Raw genomic sequence first — 13,421 nt, 5'->3', positions numbered from 1 at the left:
TCTCTGAGTGGGTTTACGAACCACTCCACAAGATGGAAATCATGCCTAATGTTGCTTAGATGGCCATGAATAGACCTAGAGGAAACCCAAATACTACTGTACTATTAAAGGAACATAGTAAGATGATACCTAATAACATTCTGTTATACTCATATATCAGTACCTCTCTCAGCCCTCAGAGAAGCTTCCCCTTGCAGTGATGGTAAGTAACAAAGAGACCCCCAACTGGACAATGTGTAGAGAGTGAAAGATTTTGGAACACACAATTCAAAATGGGATGTCTTCATCAGATCCTTCCCCTCAGGGCACATGGAGCTCTGTGGGGGCAGAAAGATAGTAAGAGCCAGAAATAGTGGCTTCTAGACACAATGGGACTGATGCGCTTATGAATTCACGAGACTGTGGTAGCATGGAGAAGGCCTATATAGGTTCAATCCAGAAGCATTCATTGATCAAGCATCATTAGAGGAGCTTCCTCTTGTAGTAGATGGGAACTAACAGAGACCCATAACTGGACAATGAACAGCACTGACACAGGGAAGTAGACATAAGACCCCCATCCCCAGCCAAGAATCTATATCCAATTAACAACCACTCACAAAGAAAAAAATTAGTTCTTTCCACATGGAGTCTCAACGGGTATATTAACCACACATAAAGGCATGTTCTATGCCTAGCAGGAGATAAAAGGAAATCAGCTGTATTTTTGTAGACTTTTAATCTCATACTGTTTTGTTTAGATTTTTTTTGTCTTTCTGTCCTTTTGCTTATATACCATGGTTTCTAATTTTGTGTTTTTATGGATTTTGTGTGTGTGTGTGTGTGCGCACATTTCTAATTTGCTTTTTATGGTTTATTTTTTGTTTGTTTGTTTGTACACAGGGCTTCTCTGTGTAGCCTTGGCTGACCTGGACTCGCTTTGTAGATTAGACTGGCCTTGAACTCATAGCAACTTGCCTCTGCCTCCCTGAGTGCTGTGATTACCGATCTGCGTCACCACATGTGACTGTGCTGATTTGTTTTCTAGAGATAGAAAATAATAGATTTGAGCAGTTAGGGAGGTGGGGAAGATCTGAGTGGAGTTGGGGGAAGGTAAACTATGATCTGTATATATTGTGTAAAAATACATTTTCAAAAAATATAAAATGAAAAATGAAACAAACACATTTATTTATTTAATTTATGTATGTGTATGCCTGAGTGTACATATGCAGCTCATGCCTGCAGAACCCGTGAAGGGAAGAAGAGATCCTCTAGAATAGGAGATGTAAATGTTTGTGAACTACCATGTGGGTGCTGGCAGCCAAGAACAGTAAGCACTCTAACAACTGAGTTACTCTCCAGCCCTTTTTCCTAACCATCTTAAAGTGACTTTTCTGAATTTGAAATCAGCTCTGTTTATTTAGTCATTTATTTATTAAGTATAGTGTTTTGCCTGCATGTGTGCCTGCAGGCCAGAAGAGAGCACCAGATCTCATTACAGATGGCTGTGAGCCACCACATGGTTGCTGGGAATTGAACTCAGGACCTTTAGAGGAGCAGGCAGTGCTTTTAACCTCTGAGCCATCTCTCCAGCCATGAAATGAGCTTTGTTATTTGCTTACTTTTTTTCTCTTTCTATCCTACTACAGTATAAGGACCACAAGAACAGTGACACTGCTTGGTGAGTCTACCACTATTTACCCCGTATCTCAGTGTCCAGCACTAAATAATCACTGTTACATAATGAATGTTGAATAATATATGTTCTGGTTTTCCTTTGGCTAATACATACTTCTTAAGTTTACACACACACACACACACACACACACACACACACACACACACTTTAATTTATTTCTGGTTTAATATTTTTTTTTGAAATAGAATCTCACTACATACTTCTGGTTAGCCTGGGATTTACTGTATAGAACAAATTCAAATTGAACTTAGAAACACCTACCTGTTCCTCCCAAGAGCTGAGATTAAAGGCATGTGCTAACATGCCCAGTGTACTTTGTTTTTTAAAGGAAGTTTCTTTTTCCTTTTATTTTTGAGATTAACATTTTCTATTCCCTTTCCTCCTTCAAATCCTCCCATCTACTCATTCTTGTTCTTTCAAATTCATGGCCTATTTTTTTAATTAGTTGTTGTTGGATTCCAAAATACAAGCTGCTCAGTCTGGTCCCCGCCCCCTCCTGAAAGAAGGTTTCTCTGTGTATCCTTGGCTGCCCTGGAACTCTGCTCTGTAGACCAGGCTGGCTTTGAACTCAAGAGACCCACCTGCCTCTGCTTCCCCAATGCTGGGATGAAAGGTGTGTGCCACCACACCTGGCAAGCTGCGTAGTCTGTATGTTACTTGTATGTGTATTTTGGGGGCTTTTTGGATAACTAATTGGTACTCTTCCCTGGGAAACACTATTTGTTTCAGCATTTCTTAGTTTACTATAGTTCTTTGTATAGGGCAGAGCCTTGTGGAAACAGAAGTACTTTTTGAAATAATTTATTTATTTACTTGTTTTTAAATTCCATGTATATAATTATTTTCCTGTATGTATATATGTGCGCTGTGGGCATGCATGATTCCCTGGAACTGCAAGACTGTAAGACTGTAAGCTGCCATGTGTGTACTGGAAATCAAACCTGGGTTCTCTATAAGAACAAGTGCTCTTAACCACTGAGCCATCTTTTATAGCTCTAGCTTAGTGTTAAACTAAAGAAGAAATAATCAAAACTACTTAGGAAGAGAATTTGAACTAAGATAGAGAAAGATAATCTTTAAGAATAGTTACTACATTTGAAAGTACCGTAAATCCTAACAATTTTAAGTACTTAATTCAATTAGCCTCCAAATGTTTATTACCTGGAAAATCAAGAGCATTTACAATGCAATTTAATGGAAAAAATTATCATTTAAGCTAAGTAAAAATATACAATGGAAACTTTCTAGGGCCCAATTTGATTTGTTTTAATTAGTATTTACAAAAATCCTAGTTTAACACTCTTACACTGACAAAAACTGCTATGCACTGATTAGATCTCTGTTTTATACAGGTTAACAAAGCATTTTTGGACTTTGAACTTGAAAGGCAGCATGCTCCTAAGTCACATGTTAAAAGGGATAATATGGTACTAGCCAAAAGACTCAATCTCCAGGGAAAGGAGATAATCAGAATGTTTCTTAGTAAAACCTAAATATATGTAACTATATTTTTCACTGGGAGACAATCATAGCTGTTAACTATTCTTCTGATAACACCTTTATCAGGCTGGGAGGTTAAGGCAATGGAAATAAAGCATGTGACAAGACAATATCTTCAAGTTAACTATACTTGTGACAGTCTTCAGTATCTTCTTATGGGGTGTTCATTACTGAAACATAAAACTTACTAAGTTCCAGTTTTCCCAATATCATGCCATTCTCTAACCCCTATGTATCTGATTATCAGAAACATGCTTTTGTAAAAGGCACAATTCAGTTTTTAGTCATCCAGGTAGAAGTTATGCTCCATTTGCATTAGCTAATAGAGAGTTACTTGTACTTTCCCCATGGTCCTTAATTATATGGTTACACACTTTACTTTTAATACACAATCCACCACAACCAGTTCACTTATAAAAATTCTATTTTCCCTTCTCCCCATCCCTTCCTCTATACCTAACCTCTCTGGGTCTATAGACCGTACATAGCTTGGTTATCACTTATTTAATGGCTAATATATACATATAAGTGGATACATATCATATCTGTCTTTTTGGTTCTGAATTACTTCACTCAGGATGACTGAGAAAGAATGGAAGGATAAGGTAGTGAGGAGGAAGAGAGATGTGGTTGAGGGAGGGAATGAGGGAGATTCAGTGTTATGGAAACCTAGTGTAGTAGAAAGTTCCTGAAATATATGAAGGTAATCCTAGTGAAGTCTCCAAATAATGAGGGAGACAGAGTCCAACTAGCCATCTCTTGTCAGCAAACAAAGCTTCCAGTACCAGGACTGGGTTACAGCCAATCGAGTTGTTGGCTATGGAAATCCCCAAGCAGCCCAGGCTGTTGCTAGACAATAGGTTACTCTTCACAAACTGACAGCAGGGCTCTATTGCTGAAAACAACACCCATACAACAAAGTGAACATGGAGATGTCGATCTGGTGCCTACATAGAATGCTCCCCACTATGTTCTAGTGTCTTTGTATGGGAAGGTACTCTGTAGGCTATCAAAAGAGAAACACAAAAACCAACCCAGCCACAAAATCTTTGATCTAAAATGCTTTCCTACCTGCAAAATATGCTAGGACAATGGTGGCACAAATTGTGGGAATAACCAAGCAATGACTGATTTGACTTAAGGCCCACTCTTTGAGAAGGAACCTATACCCAATACTTCTTGAGTGACCAAGAACCAGAGACCTACGTTAAAACCACATACTACTGGTTAAAAAAAAAAGTAGTGATAAAATGACTCCTAATGATATTCTGCTATACTCATAAACCAGTGCCTTATTCAGCCATCATCAGAGACACGTCCTCTTGCAGCAGATGGGAACAAATTCATAGATCCACAGCCATTCATTATGTGGAAGGGATGTCTCCATCAAATCCCTCCACCAAGGCTCAGGGAACCACATAAAAGAGGAGTCATAAAGAGTGTAAGAGCCAGTAGATGGAGGACACCAGGAGAACAAGGTCCTCTCATCAACTGAGCAAAGCTCATATGAATTCACAGAGACTGTAGCAGCAAACACAGGGCCTGCATGGGTCTGCACCATGTCTTCTGTATATACATTATAGATTTCAGTTTAGTATTTTTATGGAACTCCTGAGTGTGTGAATGAATGGGTCTCTATTTCTCATGCCTTCTCTTAGGCTCTTTTCTTTCTGTTGGTTTGCCTTGTCAATTTCCATGTGATGATTTTTGTTTTATCTTTTTCTTGTTATCTCATAAAAATCTATCTTTTCTAATGAGAGACAGAAAGGGAGTGAATCAAGATGGAAGGAGGTGGGGAGGATCTTGGAGGAGTAGATGAAGGAGAAACTGTGATCAGGATAAATTGTATGAGAAAAGAATCTATTTTCAATGAAAGATTAAAAAAATAAGAATGCCCAACAATTGTTTGTGAACACTCATATTCACAATAAATTTGTACAAAAATGATCCATACTCACAGAAGTATGTGTTATTATCTATGAAAGAACATTAAACTAGGAGGCAGGTGTGATGTCTCATACCTGCCATCTCAGCACTTCCTGCTCTTCCACAGAGCCTGCATGCAGTTATCTGCCCCCACATTTGGGAAGCTCACAACTGTCTGTAATGCTAACTCCATGGGATCCCTTGCCTGCTTCTAGCCACTGTGTGGTATCTACACACAGACACACAGACACATGTTTTAAAAGGATACCTGTAGATATATCACATATACAAAACCATACTTAGTAACCTCAGTACATATACATATCATACAATACTAAGCAGTGGAACGGAACACAATGCTGATAAATGCAACAACTCTGATGCATCGTAATACTTTCAGCTAATTTTATAGGGCATATTCCATATGATTTTATTTATAGACTGTCTTTAAAATGACAAAATTACAGTGATGGAAACCAAATTTGTAAATGATGTGGGATATTGGTAGCATGTAAAATATAAAGTGGTAGCAAAAGGCAGTGATGACACAGTTGTGCATCTTGGTTGTGGTGGTTATATAGGCATACACACAAAGAATACTGACACAAGATTATATATTCACACTGTTAAATTCTAAGTTTTGATATTGTTCTATAATTAAGTTATAACCATTGTGGAAACTGTGTGAAGGATACACAGGACCTCTTTATACTATATTTGTAGTTTCCTATGACTCCATACTTATTTTGTAATAAAAAAGTAAAAAGGGAATAATATCCAATGTCATATTTATTTGCTAAATATGTACATTTGTTATCTAATTTTAGTCAAGTAAGGATAATCTTTAATTAATGGAATGAAATAGATTCTCTAAACGTATTTATATGAGAGCCAAGTGCCTCTGAAAACCTATAAGCATAAAAGTCTTATAGGTTTAACTTAGATATGGAGACTAGGAAGTGGGGGGTGAAAAAATGGTGGAAAGGCTATTCGCACCATGTATCTTCTGCCCTGAGGACATTTAAACCATTTATATGTATTACACTTAAAACATGTTTCATGGAGAAGTGTAGGGATAAAGATGGAGCAGGTTTGAGGGAATGGTGAATGACTGCCCAACTTGAAACCCACTCCATGGGAGAGAGCCAACCTCTGACAATATTAATGATACTCTTTTATGCTTGCAGACAGGAGCCTGGAATACCTGTCTTCTGAGAGACTTTATATAGTAGCTGATGGAAACAGACGCAGACACCCAGAGCCAAACAATAGGCTGAACTTGGGGAGTTTTGTGGAAGAGTGGGAGAAAGGATTAAGAGAGCTGGAGGGGTCAAGGACACCACAAGAAGACCTACAGAGTAAAACTAATCTGGGTCCATGGGGCTCACAGAGACTGAACCACCAACAAAAGAACATGCATAGGTTGGACCTGGAGAGCAGAGAGGGGGCTGGGAGATCAGGCTGTAAAGAGGTTAAATTAATAAATAAATAGAAGGAGAAAATGTTTTATGAAAATATTAAGTACAAAATATTTTCATAAAATACAAATAAGAATTATGCATCCAGTTTAAAGAAAAGAGCTTCCAAGTCTCTTGTACATTATTATTTTCCTTTATAATCCCTCCTTCTGAGAAATGATAGCCTAAATTATGTTTATCATTACCTGCTTTCTTTCTAGTTTGACCATGTTTGTTTGTTTTCATTTTTTATTTGATAGAGACAGCATCTCATGTAGACCAAGATGGCCTCAAACCCACTATGTAAACAAAAAAGAGTTTGCATTTTTGATTCTCCTACCTCTACATCTCTAGTACTGTGGTTATAGGCATGGCCTTCATGCCCCATTTTATGAGGTAAAGCATATCCCATGATTACACTTCTAAATATACTTTTTTATGTTTTTGAACTTAGCATAATGGAATCATAGTATAAATATTTTTCTGTGCCTTGTACCTCTAATCAACATTCTGGTGTTTGAAACACATTTGAGTTTTGTGTATAATTAATTAATTAATTTCTACTTCTGTAGAATGTTATATATAAATTTACTATAAAGTATTCAATGTATATTAAGGAATACACACACACACACACACACACACACACACACACACACACACACACACATATATATATATAAGGAGCATGTTCAAGAATATATGTGCAAAAGCACATAATATATACTTATATATAATTTATTTAATGGAAGTAAAATTTCTTTTTAAAATTTATTTATTATTTCATTCATATTAGATCTCAATTGTTATCCCATCCCTTGTATCCCCCCATTCCTCCCTCCCTCCCATTTTCCCCTTATTCCCCTCCCCTATGACTGTGACTGAGGGGGATTACCTCCCCCTGTATATGCTCATAGGGTATCAAGTCTCTTCTTGGTAACCTGCTCTCCTTCTTCTGAGTGCCACCAGGTCTCCCCATCCAGGGGACGTGGTCAAATATGGGGCACCAGAGTTCATGTGAAAGTTAGTCCCCACTTTCCACTCAACTGTGGAGAATGTCCTATCCATTGGCTAGATCTAGGTAGGGGTTTGATGCTCACTGCAGGTATTGTCCTTGGCTGGTGCCATAGTTTGAGCAGGACCCCTGGGCCCAGATCCACCGTCATAATGCTCTTCTTGTAGGTTTCTAGGACCCTCTGGTTCCTTCTATTTCCCCATTCTTCTATCCTTCTCTCACCTAAGTCCCAAGAGGATGTCCTCACATCTATCCCACTTTCCTGGTAGGTGAAGACTTTCATGGGACATGCCCCTTGGGCTAGTGTCTAGTTATAAGTGAGTATATACCATTTGAGTGGAAGTAAAATTTCTTAACATGGGTATCTCTTAGGGGACAGGATGTAGCTCAGTGATGGAACACTTACCTAGCATGTCCTAGGCTCCAGGTTTGATTCATTCCCAGCATCACAAAAATAAACAAAAAGTCTCCCAATGACATACTGCCATAATAGAAAATCTTTTCAATTAGATATAAGGCTAGGATTAAATTTTATTTATACTAATAGTGTCAAAACATGTGCCCATAAGAAGTATACAAGTATTTTGATTATATTTTAAAACACTAGGGTCTGAAGCTAAGGCTTTGTATATACTAGGCAAGTACTCTTATCTTTAAGTTATATACTTGGGTCATTTGCAGAGTTCTTTTAATTTTAAAATTATAAATAAAATGAAAATCTAAAAATTATGTATATATCCTTTCTTATAGTATAATATTCACTTAGGTATTTATGAGATATCTAATTAACTAGTAAATCAGAGTATAATGACACTGTTGTTGAAGAAAAAGTTTTTAAAAAGTAGCAAGAAAATGACAAATACCTAAATCTTTGAGAAAATACAACTCACCTTGAATGATGAAAGTCCAACCTTTCCTGGAGACCTGTTCAGAAACAAAAGAAGGTATTGAATAGAAGAAATAAGAAAGACTTCTACATACTAATAAAGACAAGCTTGCATTTTTAAAATAGGGATATATTTTGTATGGTGGTTTGAATAGGTTCGGCCACCACAAACTCATGTGTTTGAATGTCTGGCCCATGGGGAGTGGCACAATTAGGACGTGTGGCCCTCTTGAAGGAAGTGTGTTACATTGGGGGTAAGTTTGAGGTCTCCTATGCTCAAGCTCTACCCAGTGTGAAACAGCTTCCTTTGGCTGTGTTTGGATCAAGATGTAGAACTCTCAGTTCCTTCTCCAACGTCATGTCATGTCTGCCTGGACTTGCCAGGTTCCCACCGTGATGATAATGGACTGAACTTCTGAAACTGTAAACTAGCCCCAATGAAATGTTTTCCTTTGTAAGAGTTGTCTTGGTCATGGTGTCTCTTCACAGCAATAAAACCCAAACTAAGACAGAAAGTACCAGGCACTGGGATATTGCTGTGATAGGCCTGACCATGCTTTTGTTTGGAGGAATGTGAATTTGGGGACCGTGGAAAACAGTAGAATGCTTAAAGTGGGGATTAGTAGGCCACACTAGTAGAAGCTTGAAGACAGTGGTCCTGAGGGTGATTTGCAGGTGAGGCTTTAGAGAAGAATTTTCGTATGTTGCCTAGAGATCATTTTTCTGGTATTTTGGTGAATAAAGCAGCTGCTTTTTGTCCTTGTCTGAAGAGTCTGCCTGAGGCTAAAGTGAAGAGATTTAGATTAACTATACTGACAAAAGAAATCTTAAAATGGCCTAGTACAGATTCTATCCTGTGATTCACTCTTATGAAGAGCATTTTGATCAAACATAGAAAGCTAAGAAAGGAAAAATTTTTAAAAAATGTATGGGTCAAGGGTTAAAGGAGCACCAGGAAGTGGAATGGGGCCAAAACCTGTGCATAGGACATAAATAATTTAAAGATATTAAATGAAATTAAGGGAGTGGTGACCTCAGGGCAAGATCCCACCCAGCTATGTTTCTATCTTGTGAAAAGAATGTTCCCCAAAAGACATTATCACCTAAATTTACAATGTGTTTGTGAATATATGAGGGATAGTTATATCATCTTAGGCATTATTATGGCCTAGTTATTGTTTATGCTTTTACAGTTACACGAGAAATATTTTTATCATGTTCGACAAAATATTTTTCATCATGTTAGGCATTAATACTACCTGGTTATTGTTTTCATTTGTACATAAGGAGGTAAGATTGTGCGTCAAGTTGACAAGGGGTAGACTGTGATGGCTATTCTCAGTTGTCAACTTCACTATATCTGGAATGAACTACGATCCAGAAATGGAGGGTACACCTAATCCAGATCTTGAGGCTGGAAGACACACACTTTTGATCTGGATCTTGAGGCATAATGGCCATGTTTAGTAAAGATCTATAATGAAAAGGAATTAGAGCAAAGCTTAGGTCCTGGTGTGGTGGTATACAACTTTGATCCCAGAACTTAGGAGACAAAGGCATGCAGATCTCTGAGTTTAAGGCCAGCCTGGTCTTGTTTCAGAACAGCCAAACTTAGGAAGTTAAGGAAACCAATGAAAACAGAAAGTTGGTGAAAAAGAGGGCTATGCTCCCGCCCCAGCAAGCAGCATAATTTGGCAGCTTCAGCCACGTGGTTCTGGCTATAAAATCAAACATGGAATTTCCTTTTGTGACCAAGGAAAGCAGCTGAAGGCATGAATGTGTCAGGAGTATTCCTGCATGGAGGCCCAGAGAGGCCATTTGTGTAAAGCTGTGAAGGTGAAGCCTGGATTTCCTTGGAGAACCCCAAGAGGTTACATGGCAAGGAAAGCTGCTAACAGGGAATAGAACCCACCCAAGAGAAAAAAGTGTGTTGCAGTCAACCAAGGTGACAGGAATTGAACGTCTGAAGATGTAGAGTTTAGAGTTTGCCTAGGTGGTTTTTGGTCTTGCTTTGGTCCACTATTTTCTCACTATGCTTTCTTCCCTACATTTTGGACTGGTAATGTATACCCTGTGATGTTGGTATATGATCTGCTTTTAGATTTAGATTTTATAAGGGATTACAGTTAAGTGATTTCATGAATTTCAAGAGATTTTTTTCATGAAAAAGTCATTCTTTTTATAAATATTTTTATTATAATATATTCAGATTATATTCCAATTGTTATCTCTCACTTGTATCTTCCTGTTCCCACCTTCCCTCCCTCTTTTACCCTATTCCCCTTCCCTAGACCTCTGACAGAAGGGGACCTCCTCCTCAACCATATGACCACAGCCTATTGGGTCTCATCTGCTTAGCCTGCTTCCCCTTCCTCTGTGTGCCCTTCAGGCCTCCCTACTGTCCCCACAACCACGAAGAATGAGCTAGCCACCAGCTAGATCTGATCAGAAGAGACTTTGAACTTTTAAACATTGTTGAGATTGTGATAGACTATGGGGACTATATGTTGGACTAAATGTATTTTGCATTATGTTATGGCTATAGGCCTATGGGGGACACAGAATGAAATGTGGTATTAATAGGTTTGGCCCCCATAAACTCATGTGTTTGAATGCTTAGACATAGCCCTTGGGGAGTGGCACCATTAGGAGGCGTGGCCAAGTTGAAAAAGTATGTCCCTTTGGGGGTGGGTTGTGAGGCTTCCTGTGCCCAAGCTCTGGCCAGTGTGGCACACAGTCTCCCTTGGCTGCCTTAGGATCGAGCTGTTGAACTCTCAGCTCCTTCTCCAGCACCATGTCTGCCTGGATGTTGCCATGCTTCCCACCATGAGGCTAATGGACTAAGCTTCTGAGGCTGTAAGCCAGCCCCAGTTAAATATTTTCTTTTTTATAAGAGTTGCCTTGGTCATGGTGTCTCTTCACAGCAATAAAACCCAAACTAAGGTATTTTGTTACTGAAAAGACTTTATACAACAAAATGTGGAAAACAGAAAAAAGCAGGGAAGAAAGCTAAAGCCATTATTTATTAGCTTACCATTTGTCTTCATATACACATAGAATACAGTACATGGAGCTGTGTGCATAAAAAACTCTGCAACTCCACAACAAACTTCCTCAAAATGAGATTTCTAAGTGTGAAATTGTGGGTCAAAGTATAAAAGCTTCAAATTTGGGGAAAGCTTTCAGGTTGCCATCCAGAACAACCCCATCAATGTACGTTTTCATTGCTTTAAGAATATCTGTTTAGAACACTCTCCACAGTAGAGTGGAGAGTGGGATATTACTTTCTCACATACTCTGGTGCCTCACCTTTGACCATGTCCCCTGGAGGGGGAGACCTGGTGGCACTCAGAGGAAGGACAGCAGGTTACCAAGAAGAGACTTGATACCCTATGAACATATACAGGGGGAGGTAATCCCCCTCAGGAACAGTCATAGGGGAGGGGAATAAGGGGAAAATGGGAGGGAGGGAAGAATGGGAGGATACAAGGGATGGGATAACCATTGAGATGTAACAAGAATAAATTAATAAAGGAGAAAAAAAGAATATCTGTTTAATACCTTTCCCAAAAATGAGTGCCTTTTACACTCTTTTCCAACTTGATAACCAAATGTACGCAGTATTTTTTCTTATGTTGTACTTCTTTGATTTCGAACATGTTTGAAGTTTTTCAGAAACATTAAACATACTGATTTTGGAGACAGATTTATTTTTCTTCTGACCTCAGTTTTTCTAGTAAAGCAAACCTCTGCCCTTACCTAGAGTAAAAACAAATACTACTGATCTAAATAAAGTAAACATGTAGTGATAAAATGACTCTTAATGATATTTGGCTATACTCATCTTAGAGAAGCTTCCTGATGTAGCAGACAGAAACAAATACAGAAACCCACAGCCAGACATTACACAGAAAGTGAGAGTCTTTGGAACACTCAGCCTAAATAGAATGTCTCCATCAAATTCCTCCCTTCAGGGATCAGGGAACCCCATAAAAAGATAAATCAAAAAGAGTGGAAGTGGTGGCATAAGCCTTAAATCCAGCACATTGGGAGGCAGAGGCAGGCAGATCTCTGTGAGTTCGAGGCCAGCCTGGTCTACAAAGTGAGTCCAGGACAGCCAAGGATACACAGAGAGACCCTGTCTCAAAAAACCAAAACAAACAAACAAACAAACAAGAGTGGATGGAGGACACCAGGAAAACAAGGCCTTGTAAATCAATATGAGCAAAGCTCTTATGAACTCACAGAGACTAAAGCAGTATGCACAGGGCCTGCGTGGGTCTACACCAGATCCTAGGCACTTATATTATGACTTACAGTTTAGTGTTCCATGGGATTCCTGAGTATGCAATTGAGTGGGTATCTGATCCTCTTGGTTTCTTTTCCTTGTGTTTGCTTGCCTTGTCCAACTTTTATGTGATAGTTTTTCTTTTATCTTATATTTTATTTTGACATATTTTAATTTTATCCCTTAGAAGCTGGCTGTTTTTTAATGAGAGACAGAAGGGGAATAGATGGGAGAGTAAGTGAGGAGGGACTGGGAGGAGTAGAGGCAGGGGAAACTATATTCAGGATATATTATGTAAGAAAAGAATCTGTTCTACCCTTAAACATAGACTACTCTAGACACAGTATTTTAAAAAGTAATTTCTCAAAAATGATTTTCACTGATTCCTTCCTCACCTTTTTTTCCCCAAGTAAAAACAGTTTAATATTTGCTTCAAAGCATAATCAAAAGAACACATTTGTGGCCACTAATTATACCTCAGGGCTACACAGAAACAGTAAATAAATACTATGTCATTCTTGGATTTTGAAAAATAAAACGCAGTGTTGACAGATGATACTACTTTGGGTTGAAAGGTAGTTTCAAAACCAAAACCATTTAATCACACATTGTTTCTGTGTAGACAGGAAAACAGGTTAAGAGACTAGGTGACTTTTCCTCAAAGTTGT

General features: G+C 38.5%; 1 protein-coding gene across 3 annotated transcripts in view; it reads right to left on the bottom strand.

The window, feature by feature from the left end:
• The window catches only part of WDR44 (WD repeat domain 44), a 129,846-nt gene that overhangs the window by 51,141 nt on the left and 65,284 nt on the right, over nt 1-13,421 (bottom strand). For all 3 annotated transcript variants that reach the window (XM_084790546.1, XM_084790547.1, XM_084790545.1), the window contains exon 3: nt 8,470-8,503. In XM_084790546.1, the coding sequence (XP_084646672.1) occupies nt 8,470-8,503 (34 nt within the window). The remainder of the gene's footprint in view (nt 1-8,469; nt 8,504-13,421) is intronic.

This window comes from Acomys minous, assembly GCF_964271855.1.
Source record: "Acomys minous genome assembly, chromosome: 7".
In the NCBI taxonomy this organism is placed as follows: Eukaryota; Metazoa; Chordata; class Mammalia; order Rodentia; family Muridae; genus Acomys; species Acomys minous.
Note: the sequence above shows the minus strand (reverse complement) of the source record. Positions and strands in the feature narration are given on the sequence as shown.